Source organism: Lepisma saccharinum, chromosome 9, assembly GCF_977018435.1.
Source record: "Lepisma saccharinum chromosome 9, izLepSacc3.1, whole genome shotgun sequence".
Taxonomy (NCBI): domain Eukaryota; kingdom Metazoa; phylum Arthropoda; class Insecta; order Zygentoma; family Lepismatidae; genus Lepisma; species Lepisma saccharinum.
In genome coordinates, this window is record NC_139237.1 from 49,793,455 (window position 1) to 49,808,401 (window position 14,947).

Genomic DNA, 14,947 nt, shown 5'->3' on the forward strand with positions numbered 1-14,947 from the left:
TGATGACAATTTTTTGATCCCCTACTGCAATTGTGTTGTTGTGGTGTGTAATATTAGGGATCAAGTACATGCCATAAAATGCTCTGAGAGCTATTGTTTTGGGATACACTATATCATCATGTAATTTGAGTTTCAATATTGAATTTTGGCTGGTGAGATGGAATACCCCCATGATGTTTCAGATACCACAGGGCTTTTTGAAAATTTTCAATTGATGGTTTATTTATTTGAGACATATATCTAAGAACAGATAAACACAAATGTCTGCAATTAACATCTTTGAAATTTTGAACACGGGCATTATTGTAATAAAGATTAGCTGAATTTAGATATTTTATTAAATTTTCAGGTGGAACACCTCCAAATGAATCAAACACAAATGCCTCATCTTTTAAATATTTAAGATAACAAATCCAGTGAGTGCCCTGATTTTTGTACTTATCCAAATTAACAATGCCATACTCTTTGTTGAGTGGTTGTTCTGGTAAAGAATCAGACATGTACACACCTCTAAAATGTTTGATGCCCAGTGGCTTGATTAAAGCTTTAATATCTTGGTTTGTAAGCGACTCTTGTTTTTTTTAAACTTATTCATGGCTCTCTTAACACCTTTGCCTTGTTTCTCAATGGCCAGGTTATGGCGCTTCAATTCATCTAATTCTGCCTTATTTTTTTTGGCATCTATTACTGTTTTTGCTATGGCAGCTGATCCCCCAGCCAAGCTCCCAACAGCCCCAAGTGCTGCTAAGATGGCCGGGATAGTAAATATAAATCCACCCACATGTGATTTTTTTCTAGATTGTTGTAATTTTTTTAATTGGGGGGTACTAAGCAACAATTTCATACCATGCCCCTTGGCAATACAAGAGCTTTTTTTCTTGCGCTGCTTTTTGGTTAAAAGGCTATCAATAGTTTTAAGAGATTTAAGACCTGCATAAGGTATTTGATACATAACACCCTTAGCCTTCATCCTAGGTTTATTATATACATATTCACAACCCCCACCCCAGTTTTTGTTTGGTGTTCATAGCTATGGTGGTTCCCAATGCTGCTATTTTTTCACTTAAAGAAGCATCTTTGCTTACAAATCTACCAAATGCAGCCTCTTCTAATTTCTTGTCTGCAACATGTCTCTTGTCAAGATCAGAATGTGTGTTGTATGCTATGTCATGGTCTCTACAAGCAGCATCTAGGGGATTAACACCAGGATCACCTCTGTTTAATCTATGATCCAATTTTGTGCCTGGACCACAATACTGATAGCCTGGAATGTGTAGTTCAAATGGCAGCTTGTTTATAATGTCATTAACAACCCCCCGACCCTCAGAAATATTCCAAAATTTAGGTGGTAGAGTATTAATAATTTTTATAAGATATCCAATCCCCTTAGTGTCATTCACTATAAAATTAGACAATTTGGTGCTTATCATGTCCATAATTCCAACCTTTTCATTGTAAAAATTGTGGTTGCCAGCATTTTCCTCCCCAGCTATCACCAATAACCTATCTACAAGTTTCCTGACATCATCAACCCACACAAATTCTTTAGGCAGGGTGTTGTATTGTTTGATTCCACTACCAGTCTTGATCTGTGACCATATGGGCTTGATTAAATTGTTGTATTTTGCTCCACTGCTAGACTTGACTCTTTTTTGTGTGGGATCATTGTTCTGGTATAGAGCATCTGATTTTATTAATATTTCTTTGTAATGTTCATAATCTTGATCTGTATAGCTGCCAGGCCTTTTCCTAGTCATCAGTTCCCACAATCCAGGTGTTCCGGGATACTTAACAAAGCACCTTTTTCTCCGAGACGAGATTCTGAATATACAATTATATCATCTCCCATAAATGTTACTTTGAAATTGCCAATTCTATGTATGATGCTACCATCACGCTCTGTGTCAGAATATAAGCCAAAGACCTCATCTTTGTTGTCTTTAGGTGTGCTTAAATATTTTTGAGCAAGAAGACCCAATTCAATAGGATCCAGACTAGCTTCAATTCTTCGAGGAGCAACAGGACTAGGTGTATGAATACTAGAAAGTGGGGTGAATGGATAATCTAATATGTTTCTTGCAGCTACAGGTACAAGCTCTGTGATCAAATTTTGATTTTGCTCTGTAACAGTTTTGATATTTTTACCTAATTCACCAATAGCATCAATAATAGGCTGTTCTGTTTGTTTGTGTTTTTCATAAATTCCTCGGTTCTCTGATTTCCATCCCTTAAATCTTTTTACAAGATAATCTCTTAATTTAAGATCATCAATGATTGGCCTTTTCATGGTTATTTATATATGTTTCAATATCTAGAAAATTGTTGATTTTATTTCTGTATTTGCCAGTATTAGGTGTTCTTGTCATATCAATTGTGACAAGAACACCTAATACTGGCAAATACAGAAATAAAATCAACAATTTTCTAGATATTGAAACATATATAAATAACCATGAAAAGGCCAATCATTGATGATCTTAAATTAAGAGATTATCTTGTAAAAAGATTTAAGGGATGGAAATCAGAGAACCGAGGAATTTATGAAAAACACAAACAAACAGAGCAGCCTGTTATTGATGCTATTAGTGAATTAGGTAAAAATATCAAAACTGTTACAGAGCAAAATCAAAATTTGATCACAGAGCTTGTACCTGTAGCTGCAAGAAACATATTAGATTATCCATTCACCCCACTTTCTAGTATTCATACACCTAGTCCTGTTGCTCCTCGAAGAATTGAAGGTAGTCTGGATCCTATTGAATTGGGTCTTCTTGCTCAAAAATATTTAAGCACACCTAAAGACAACAAAGATGAGGTCTTTGGCTTATATGCTGACACAGAGCGTGATGGTAGCATCATACATAGAATTGGCAATTTCAGAGTAACATTTATGGGAGATGATATAATTGTATATTCAGAATCTCGTCTCGGAGAAAAAGGTGCTTTTGTTAAGTATCCCGGAACACCTGGATTGTGGGAACTGATGACTAGGAAAAGGCCTGGCAGCTATACAGAACAAGATTATGAACATTACAAAGAAATATTAATAAAATGAGATGCTCTATACCAGAACAATGATCCCACACAAAAAAGAGTCAAGTCTAGCAGTGGAGCAAAATACAACAATTTAATCAAGCCCATATGGTCACAGATCAAGACTGGTAGTGGAATCAAACAATACAACACCCTGCCTAAAGAATTTGTGTGGGTTGATGATGTCAGGAAACTTGTAGATAGGTTATTGGTGATAGCTGGGGAGGAAAATGCTGGCAACCACAATTTTTACAATGAAAAGGTTGGAATTATGGACATGATAAGCACAAAATTGTCTAATTTTATAGTGAATGACACTAAGGGGATTGGATATCTTATAAAAATTATTAATACTCTACCACCTAAATTTTGGAATATTTCTGAGGGTCGGGGGCTTGTTAATGACATTATAAACAAGCTGCCATTTGAACTACACATTCCAGGCTATCAGTATTGTGGCCCCGGTACAAAATTGGACCATAGATTAAACAGAGGTGATCCTGGTGTTAATCCCCTAGATGCTGCTTGTAGAGACCATGACATAGCATACAACACACATTCTGATCTTGACAAGAGACATGTTGCAGACAAGAAATTAGAAGAGGCTGCATTTGGTAGATTTGTAAGCAAAGATGCTTCTTTAAGTGAAAAAATAGCAGCATTGGGAACCACCATAGCTATGAACACCAAACAAAAACTGGGGTGGGGGTTGTGAATATGTATATAATAAACCTACAATGAAGGCCAAGGGTGTTATGTATCAGATACCTTATGCAGGTCTTAAATCTCTTAAAACTATTGATAGCCTTTTAACCAAAAAGCAGCGCAAGAAAAAAAGCTCTTGTCTTGCAAAGGGCCATGGTATGAAATTGTTACTTAGTACCCCTCAATTAAAAAAATTACAGCAATCCAGGAAAAAATCACATGTGGGTGGATTTATATTTACTATCCCGGCCATCTTAGCTGCTCTCGGGGCTGTTGGGAGCTTGGCTGGGGGATCAGCTGCCATAGCAAAAACAGTAATAGATGCCAAGAAGAATAGGGCAGAATTAGATGAGCAGAGGCGCCATAACCTGGCCATTGAGAAACAAGGCAAAGGTGTTAAGAGAGCCATGAATAAGTTTTAAAAAAACAAGAGTCGCTTACAAACCAAGATATTGAAGCTTTAATCAAGCCACTGGGCATCAAAAATTTTAGAGGTGTGTACATGTCTGATTCTTTGCCAGAACAACCACTCAACAAAGAGTGTGGCATTGTTAATTTGGATAAGTACAAAAATCAGGGCACTCACTGGATCTGTTATCTTAAATATTTAAAAAATGAGGCATTTGTGTTTGATTCATTTGGAGGTGTTCCACCTGAAAATTTAATAAAATATCTAAATTCAGCTAATCTTTATTTCAATAATGCCCGTGTTCAAAACTTCAAAGATGTTAATTGCAGACATTTGTGTTTATCTGTTCTTAGATATATGTCTCAAATAAATAAACCATCAATTGAAGATTTTCAAAAAGCCTTGTGGTATCTGAAACATCATGGGGGTATTCCATCTCACCAGCCAAAATTCAATATTGAAACTCAAATTACATGATGATATAGTGTATCCTAAAACAATAGCTCTCAGAGCATTTTATGGCATGTACTTGATCCCCAATATTACACACCACAACAACACAATTGCAGTAGGGGATCAAAAAATTGTCATCACTCCAGGGCAATATAATCTATCTACTTTAAATGCTCAATTACCCAGAGGTATAGTATTAACTCAAAATTCTGTCACTCACAGAGTAGAGATTGTATCTGCTACAGAAACAGTGGATCTGGGTACTATAGGAGAGCTGTTAGGCTTTGAGAACAACACAAAACTTGAACCGGCCATCAAACACACTGCTATTAATATACATAAATTCTTAGCCATAGAGACTCTAATGTAATGTGGCTGAGGGTATGATCACCAAATCAAATGGCATAGGCACTCACAAACAAACTGGCATTATTGCAACATTCAAGCCTAACTCTGAATTTATGGAGCCCATCATCTACACTCCATCCCCAACATTATATTTTCCTGTGTGCCACAACAGAATAGATTACATGTCACTAATGAAAAAGAAGAATTAGTTGATTTTGCTGGAGCCACAACAACTGCAATCATAGAGATTAATATTTAAATAAAAATACATACAAGAAGAAAATGGAAAATATTGAGAGTTATGAGCTACAATCATTCCCTCCAAACAGGAGGACATTTGCAAATTTAAATCAACCCAACACAGAGATTGAGGTTGATCTTGATGTAGGGGATGGCTTTATACACCCCCACAGAGCACATCTATACATCAAATTTGATGTTGTAAAGCTCGATGGTACAGATTATCCGGCAAATTCAAATATAAGATTGGTAGATAATTTTGTGCCACATCTGTTCTCTGAAATTGAGATCAGAAAACATGGTGTTGTTATAAACAGAATACATTATCCAGGCATTACCTCCACAGCTTTGGCCACATTAAAATTATCCAAAACCGAGGCTTCTTACTACAAAATAGGTGGATTTGAGGCTGGTGATAAAATATTATCTAAAAGCCACACTGTGCTGTTCCCGATGCGCCTGTTGCCAGGATTCTTCTCAGATTACAAAGATATTATGTGGAAGGGTGGTTTAAGAATCACATTTAGAAGAGCTGCCAATGATAATAATGCTTTGATGAGGTACAGTGCAATAAACTCTACAGGGGAAGCTCTGCCTAATACCCTACCAGATGCAGGCAAATGCATTATTCAGACTATGGAGCTAAGAATCCCAGTTGTTGAATATGAAGCCAGTTATGCTCTTAAATACAAAGCAGATATAATAAAAAATCCACAGATTCCTCTACAATTTTATACATATCAATGTGTACAGAAGCCCGCATCTGGTACCTATTATGAGTTTGATGCTACAAATTCATTCTCCAGTATACAATATGACATGCCAGATTTTGTGGTGGTACTGTTTCAGACTGGAAGACACAATAATCAGGAAAAAAATTCAAGTAAATTTGATAGCTGCAACATCAAGAACATATATCTTAAAAATGGCAGAAATGAGGTATTTCCTAGAGAAAATTATAATTTAGACATGTCCAAGGATGATTTCCTTAAATTATATGAGGCATTTACATCATACAAAAGGGTCACTACTGGCAATACTGACATGTATTACACACCAGATGAATTCAAAGCACAGAGGCCCATGTTTGTCATCAACACTTCAAAAAGGAAACAAGTTGTGGTTAATGACAGGACAAACATTAAAATTATCTGTGAATTCCACAATGCACTCCCTGATGACACCATATGTAGTGTTATTCTCATAGGTGAAAAATCATATGTTTATGATGTAAGAAATGAGAGAGTCACAGAGCAATTCTAGAAAATCTTGCATATTACTTTGCTTTAATATTAGATATGCAAGTTGAGGCTGGGGTCCAATTAAACTTAAACCAGAAGTAAATATGTGTGGGTGTGTGTGTGTGTGTGTGTGTGTGTGTGTGTATGGCTTTTTGGCTTAATTTCAGGTGTATCCAAAACAATATCAAGAGGGGCATATTTTTAACAAGCTTATGGACAAAAATCTGGCTGATGCAACTTTTGTAAGTGTGAGCAAATCAATCTGAGAGGGCTCATCATTTCACAGGAAATTCCCGAGGGCATTTTTACAAAAATCTTGGATTAGACAGAGTTCCACACTTGAGCAAAAAGCTCATATGGGCATGTTGAGCTTGTTTTAAGTGTAGGCAAATCTGCCTGAGGGGGGTTCATCATTTCTCGTCCTGGTTATATTGTAAATACAACTACTGGACCACTCTAGGTAGAATAATAAACTTCAAGTATAATTCCCAGTTTTCAAGATGAACTTTCCAAATATTAAAGGGTACAAGCAGATGTTTTCTCCATTTGAACCTTACGTAATACCGCTTCTCACATACACACACAAATATATTAACAGTATAAAGGCTCTGTGTGATTACAATGTATCCAAAAATTCAAATTCTATTCAATTAAATGGAATATATATTTAAAATACATCTACAAACACATGTCACAAATATTACGGCATATACTAATTTACGAAAAATTGTTAATCGTATAAGAGTTTGAAACTCAAATTTACTTAATCAACTTCAAGATATCTTGCAATAATCTTGCGTCGTCAGATAGATTGTTCTGCAAAGAACACTAATAAAGTACATGGATTAAGATAATTATGTTTTATTTTGCATGCAGCTTTCTTTTCCTTCATTGATAAAAAAGAAAAGAAAAAGAAGAACTAAAAACCTTGCCTCAGGGCATTTATAAATATGTATAAATTCAATAGGATTTGAACCAATTGCAATTTTTCATGTCTACAGAGCAAAATTCACAGAGAATTCTCGGTGAGTTGCCACCCTGTTATAAGAAATTACAAAAGTGTCAAAACAAAAAATATCCTGCCCCTCAAGCAAATGATATTGCATTTTTGTTATTTACATAGCTTTCCTGCCTCCTGAGGCTAATTGCAATGGTCAGGATGAAGAGACATTCGCAAAGGAACACCCATGCTCAGGTTAGGACTTGAACCCAGGACCTCCAGTGGTGAGATAGTGAGTCGACTACTCAACCAACCTCTGTGGCAGAGTGGTTAGCACAGCACGCTATGATGTCAGAGGTGCCAGATTCAAATCTCGGCCTGGGCATGGGTGTTCTTTGTGAATGTTGCTTCATCAATTTCATCATATCACCACTCATCCTCATCGTAACAATTAGAAGTGACGCTAAATAACAAAAATAAATCAAATCGACATATTCAAGCAGCAAACCAGTACTCAAAATTTTAATTGTATTCTTTTTAGTAGAAAAAAAATGTCTCAATAGGAAGTGCTTTTTATTTAATAACGTTTCTTACTGACTCCATAAACTTCATACTGTTTTTGAATGTTTAATTTACATTATTTGGAATGGTTTCTTGGTGCAGTTTATTTTAAGCATGTGGAAATAAATCATATTCAGTATCCAGGTAGGCACTTTTGCTGCCTTGGTATGCGAGCACTCACATGCTTTACACCTAATCTCTCCACAAAAAGTTGTAGGTTCATACCTTGGTCATATGTATGCCTCTTCACAGATTCCACTGTTGTGTAGCATAACATAGAAATAACAGTGTAAAATGAGGAAAGTACACAAAGCAAAAGGTAAGATGGTGTATTTCCAAGGAAGCTTTTGGACTGAAGTGACAAGCAACATGGGGGTTTCACACCGAAGTGACAAGCAAAAGGTGAAACGAGCATCTCCAGTCTGTCTGTCACTGAGCATGTATGACCAACAGGCTGTGGCAACATAATGCACACTATTGAGATAATGGCTCAGCCTGAGAGGCATGCAAATGGTAGCTTGTAATGTCACTGTCGTACAATAGGTTGCATTTGAGGTTTCTTTCCAAGTGACATGTGTCGATTGTCACTTCGATCTGAAAGTCCCTTAAGATTTTCATCCAGAACTTTATTTCTGTACGCCACTACAAAAAATGACATACCTTTGCAAACTATTTGCGATAATGGCTCCCCAACCCCCTTCATATCCCATGGAATACTGAAAATAAGAATAATAAATACATTTAGAAAGTTTCCTGAGAAACAAGGAAACAGAAATCTGTTTTCTGTATTAACAAATATGCATAAGTTACATTTACGATGGAAGATTATTCTTAAAATAGTGACTGCAAATATGGGAAAACACAAATGGTTTGTGGAAACCAAATTTGTGAATTGTCTTTAATAGAGAATGGCATCTGTAGGATGTATGGCAATAATAAGAACACCCATAAAAAAATTTAAAACAATTCAACCTGGCCTAAATTAAGAGTGAATAAAAAATGAATGAAATGATGATAAATTATATTGTTTCAGTTACATATCACCAAGAGTTAATGATACACATAGAAAACGAGGGTTCATTATGAGAAGTAGAAAGGAATTTAATGGAAAAGATTGGTTGATTGATTTGTTGTTTTAAGTCCACTTTATGCACAGAAAGGCTAATCGGGACTGGACCTACAGTTTAAAGTGGGATCCGATATGTGCCTCCACCAGGTATCGAACCCGGGACCCCTTGATTATAAGACGATGATGCTACCACTGCGCCATCGGGGAGGCTTAATGAAAAAGAAACAATGTTATCAACGTGTAATGCATCTGTATCGTTGAGTCCACAAACAAATTAAAATGTTCTGGAAGAACGTGTGGTCTTGCAACTTTGAATACAAAATTGAATCAACACGATCAAGACAACCTAGCATCCATAATTTGTAAGTAAATAAAACAAAATCAATACACAGACTCTTTGGGAGTCGTAATACTACAACACAATTCTTCAAAATGAAATACCATGAAAAGTATAAAACATAATAATACTAAATCTCATTAATCCAGGAGATAACAAAAGTTTGTCCAGGAGACGAAGTTTCATTCAGCCTAGCCCTGGATCCCAGGATCCTTTCCCCTTAATTATGTCAATAATAAAAAAAAACATATAGTAACATACATCAGCTACAGTATTGTCATGACATTAAGCAGCAACTCCAGGGCCACATGTACACTTTATATTTCTATCACCTTATCTTTCATTCAATCTGCACTGAGATCATGGCTGCCAAAACAGCTCAAAATAAATATTCATTTCATGAAAAAATCCCTACCAAAAGGCAAGTTAAAATGTAAACTGAAGATGGATTTAACAAGAGAATTAGACTTGCTTTATCTATTAATGCATCCTGAACTCTATCTGGCAGACTAGCGAGACTCATAGCCAGTATAATCTTATGTGGAGTCCATATTGTCGTTCCTATATATTTGTGATTGTTCCTCATCCATCTTATCTTAACACCATTCATCCTCATCTTCGCAATTAGCCAAAGGGGCAGAAAAGTGAAGTAAAATTAAGTAAATGAATCGGTCATCGTCATAGCAAAAATTCTTGGTCGCAAGCATAATTTCTTGACTTCTTGATCTATTTGTTCATTACTTTTCCTTGACTTTCTTGACTGGTAGACACCCTGTGTGGGTGGCTAGTAACACTCTGGGTAATTCAACATGGCTTTGTTTACAGATTCAGGTTGAGGCGAAGTAATGTCTCTTTGCAATGAACACTTTTGTTCACAAAAAGTGGCAGACTCATTTGAGTTGAAGTCCAGCTTCGTGGCCGGAAGTACAGCCGAAGTAAGTGTTCGGAAAGCAGCAGTGTTGCTTACTATCAATCAATTTAACCATATGCAGGGAATTTTGTCTCTCAGACTCAAAGAAAAGGGCTAACGGAAAGCCCTTTCAGCTCTATTCTAAGTGCCATATGAGTGATGTTTAGGTAAATAATTGTAGTTACTGATTAATTCTATTTGTTTCTGATAATAACAGCTACTATCTGAGCACGTCTTGGCTTTACAATTTGGACCAGGCTTTTTTCTTTCCCATCTGAAAATTACTCTTAAGGTGCGAGCATTCATCGAGTGGATCACTTGTAAATTTCTATCTATGTATAAAACAAGGAGAGTGACACGTGAATAACGGAACATCTTAAAATACATCTGCTGATGTTCCTCACAACTTACTCATTTAATTTCAATGGTTTTATTCTTGAGAATATTAACGGTGTGTTTTATCATACAACAATTTTCAATTTTAGCACTTGTTGTAAATATCAAGGCTTAGCAGCAACTAACAGTCACGTTCTCTGAAGAAGTAATAGTTTCAATACATATTTTCTTATTGGCAAGAAAAAAAAAACAACATGTTTCAGGCTGCAATTGGTGTGACGAGAATAAAATACATTATGTAGCACCCATTTGGGAAGAAAAAATATTTTGGAGACACGGGGATTCGAACCTAGGATTTCAGCTTACAAATCTGGCCTTTAACCGACATGGCCACAAGCCATGGTGAAGAAACCAAGCGATTCGAGTAATTTATCCATAAAATTGCATCTTTTCCTGCCCAGCTCGAAACGTTTGATGTCGCTTCTCGCTAATTACATTAATTTGAAAGCAATATGCTTCATCAGATAGGGTTCATATGCTGTACACATTGCTGACAAAATACAAGTGAAGCTTGTGCATGAAAATTAATGAAGACTGTAAAAATTTACTATCCTACGGACACCTCTAATTTTTTCGTTTCGTCAATTTTTGACATTCGTACTTACGTATCTGCTTCCCAGAACATTCCTGAAGGTGTAGAACATCTAGAAATTGCAAAATAAGCGAAAATAAGGCATTAGTTTTCGGAATGGAAACTGTCGATTTTTGCGATTTTTTTTGTTTCACAACCAAATATATATATTCCTGATACTACCACGACACCAAATTTTAACTATGTTTGCCTAACCTAACCGAACTAACCTAACCACATGCCAATGGTTCATGGGGCTAGCGTCAATGGTTCGTGGAGCTAGCACCAATGGTTCATGGGGCTAGCGCTAATGGTTTGTGGGGCTAGCATCAATAGTTCGTGGGGCTAGCATCAAAGGTTCGTGGGGCTAGCGCCAATGGTTTGTGGGGCTAGCGCCAATGGTTTGTTGGGCTAGCGTCAATGGTTCGCAATTATTTCCAATTTCTAGATCCTGATACTAACATGACACCAAATTTTAACTATGTTTGCCTAACCTAACCGAACTAACCTAACCACATGCCAATGGTTCATGGGGCTAGCGCCAATGGTTCGTGGGGCTAGCATCAATGGTTCGTGGGGCTAGCACCAATGGTTCGTGGGGCTAGCGCCAATGGTTCGTGGGGCTAGCGTCAATGGTTCGTGGGGCTAGCGTCAATGGTTCGTTGGGCTACTGCTAATGGTTCGTGGGCTACTGCTAATGGTTCGTGGGGCTGGTGCCAATGGTTTGTTGGGCTAGCGTCAATGGTTCGCAATTATTTCCAATTTCTAGATCCTGATACTAACATGACACCAAATTTTAACTATGTTTGCCTAACCTAACCGAACTAACCTAACCACATGCCAATGGTTCGTGGGGCTAGCACCAATGGTTCGTGGGGCTAGCGCCAATGGTTCGTGGGGCTAGCGCCAATGGTTCGTGGGGCTAGCGCCAATGGTTCGTGGGGCTAGCGCCAATGGTTTGTTGGGCTAGCGTCAATGGTTCGCAATTATTTCCAATTTCTAGATCCTGATACTAACATGACACCAAATTTTAACTATGTTTGCCTAACCTAACCGAACTAACCTAACCACATGCCAATGGTTCATGGGGCTAGCGCCAATGGTTCGTGGGGCTAGCACCAATGGTTCGTGGGGCTAGCGCCAATGGTTCGTGGGGCTAGCATCAATGGTTCGTGGGGCTAGCGTCAATGGTTCGTTGGGCTACTGCTAATGGTTCGTGGGCTACTGCTAATGGTTCGTGTGGCTAGTGCCAATGGTTTGTTGGGCTAGCGTCAATGGTTCGCAATTATTTCCAATTTCTAGATCCTGATACTAACATGACACCAAATTTTAACTATGTTTGCCTAACCTAACCGAACTAACCTAACCACATGCCAATGGTTCATGGGGCTAGCATCAATGGTTCGTGGAGCTAGCACCAATGGTTCATGGGGCTAGCGCTAATGGTTTGTGGGGCTAGCGCCAATGGTTCGTGGGGCTAGCACCAATGGTTCGTGGGGCTAGCGTCAATGGTTCGTGGGCTACTGCTAATGGTTTGTGGGGCTAGCACCAATGGTTTGTGGGGCTAGCGTCAATGGTTCGCAATTATTTCCAATTTCTAGATCCTGATACAAACACGACACCAAATTTTAACTATGTTTGCCTAACCTAACCAAACTAACCTAACCACGCGCCAATGGTTCGTGGGGCTAGCGACACGCCATCCTTCTAACTCGTTTCATCCTTCTAACTCTCGTTGCAAACGCAGACAGTTTGAAACACTGGATACCCAATGAACATGAACAAAACACAATCACGACGCAGCATGTTACAGTCACGACGCATGATGGTGTACGCAGGTGTACGTGCCAAACGCTATTCTCCGTCGGAGAATTAATTTTCAACGAACAACATGAATTTCAGCTACGAAACGGTACTAGTTTACTATCCTTCGGACAGATTTCTTCATTTCTACAGAAGAAACTACTTACCGTAATAAGTTCCTGTAGTATTGTCTAACATCTGGAAGGTGTTTTGTGTGATGTGGGAATGTTTCATAGCGGAAATTCAACCATTGACGCAGAGCTCCACGAACCATTTCCGGTAAGGTTAGGTTAGGTAGGGTCACAATAGGTTACAATAGTTAAAAATTGGTTTCGAAAAAAATATGCGTAGCCCCACACACCATTCTCGCATAGCCCCACGAACCATTGACACAGCCCCACAAACCATTTGCGGAAACGTACGTTCTTTAGTTACAAAAACACTTTTTTTTTAAAAAAAATGATCAAAAAACGTGAATACACGTTAACAAATGATCCGCGAAGCAGATAGGTAAGTACAAATGTCAAAAATTGACGAAACTCAGAAGTTATATGTGTCCGAAGGATAGTAAACATTTACCACTCAGAAGATATATTCATATTGCAGTAAGGAATGAATACGAATCATTTCCGGAGCTCTGATGGAGACTGTCTATTTATTACGTAAGATGGTATAATTTAACAATACAGGGAATTTCTCCAATTTGTTTGAATTTTCGGTTACTTACTAATTTGGGTCTCCTAATCACGAATCTGCACTTAAAATTTGGCGCTCACGTATAAATTTGGCGCTTATTTGGGGGCAGGTGAATCCGGCCACTTTCTAACATGCCCTTAACAGGGAGTCTATAGATATAGGCGGGGCCGCGATAGCGGTTGGGGGCGGTAGGTCGATTACCCCAGGGGCGGAGCCCGGAACCGGCGGGAAATTCGGAAATCGAGGGTGTGGAAATAAGAACTTAATTTCGATTATTTTGCTATTTCCACGTGTGAGCGCCAAATTTTGACTGCAGATTCGTGATTAGGGGGCCAAAATTAGTGAGTATGCCGAATTTCAAACAAAATGGAGAAATTCCCTGTATTGTAAAATCGCTCCCGTAAGATAACAAGAAAGTCTGAAAATACATTACGAACTTGAGTCAATGAGTCCCCAAATAAAACAATCTTGGGCCACTTCAATGCCTTTGAACTTTGCCGAACACCCGCCATCTTTAAGTGTGTTGAGATGATGGAAAATTTCTTTCGTTCGTTTTATACATCGTCCTATCGATGGCGAAGTGCGACATCTATGAGCGTTCTATACACGTAATCTGTGCGTCTAAGTAGACAAAGGATACCACCATGGGCGTATAGGCGCGGTTGGCCTTATAGCGCACAGGATCAGTGAACCCCCAGTAATATACGGCATTTACCTCGAGAATGGACAATAAACAATGTCTTTACCTTTTGACAATTTTTCGCTAAAATTTCTCCACAAGAAGTTATGTATTTGTGTCCGTAACACGGCAAATTCTTTTGCTGAGAAAGAGAAACCGCGAGTCGGCCGCCCTCGTGCAGACCCTCAGCTGAACCCCCACAGGAAAGCTCCTGCCATAGTGAAGGTTTGGCCGGCATGGCCGGCATGCAGAAGCTCGGGGTAGCTATATGGGCAAAATATATGGCAAAGGATACTGAGGAACCTCGATCTCCAACCAACGGTCATGCGCAGTTCGTGCTCCCTCAGAAGCAGCAGCAGAAGCCAGAAGGCACCGTCCTCGCTGCGAGTGAGGCCCAGCTGGTTCCTCCCTTCCAGTGTTGCCCTGTAAGGTTCAAGTTTGAAGCGCATTCGTTACATATTCTATCTTCTCTGTTGAATAATTTTTGTGCCGAACTTCTTGGCATAAATGCAAAATTGTGGCAGAGAAGGATGAGTAGAAATGAATGAAAGCTGGA

General features: G+C 38.3%; 1 protein-coding gene across 3 annotated transcripts in view; it reads right to left on the reverse strand.

Annotated features, from left to right (window-relative positions):
- LOC145992663 (isoamyl acetate-hydrolyzing esterase 1 homolog) overlaps positions 1 to 14,682 on the reverse strand; it is a 30,306-nt gene extending 15,624 nt beyond the window's left edge. Inside the window, exons 1-3 of one of the 3 annotated variants that reach the window (XM_083129033.1) lie at positions 14,150 to 14,235; positions 11,248 to 11,286; positions 8,591 to 8,646 (exon numbers count right to left, since the gene is read on the reverse strand). In XM_083129033.1, the coding sequence (XP_082985159.1) occupies positions 8,591 to 8,646; positions 11,248 to 11,286; positions 14,150 to 14,224 (170 nt within the window). In that variant the 5' untranslated portion in view covers positions 14,225 to 14,235. Of the gene's footprint in view, positions 1 to 8,590; positions 8,647 to 11,247; positions 11,287 to 14,149; positions 14,236 to 14,458 lie in introns of those variants that run through there. The other 2 variants (XM_083129032.1, XM_083129035.1) reach the window with 2 other exon arrangements.
- Between the last annotated feature and the right edge of the window lie 265 nt (positions 14,683 to 14,947).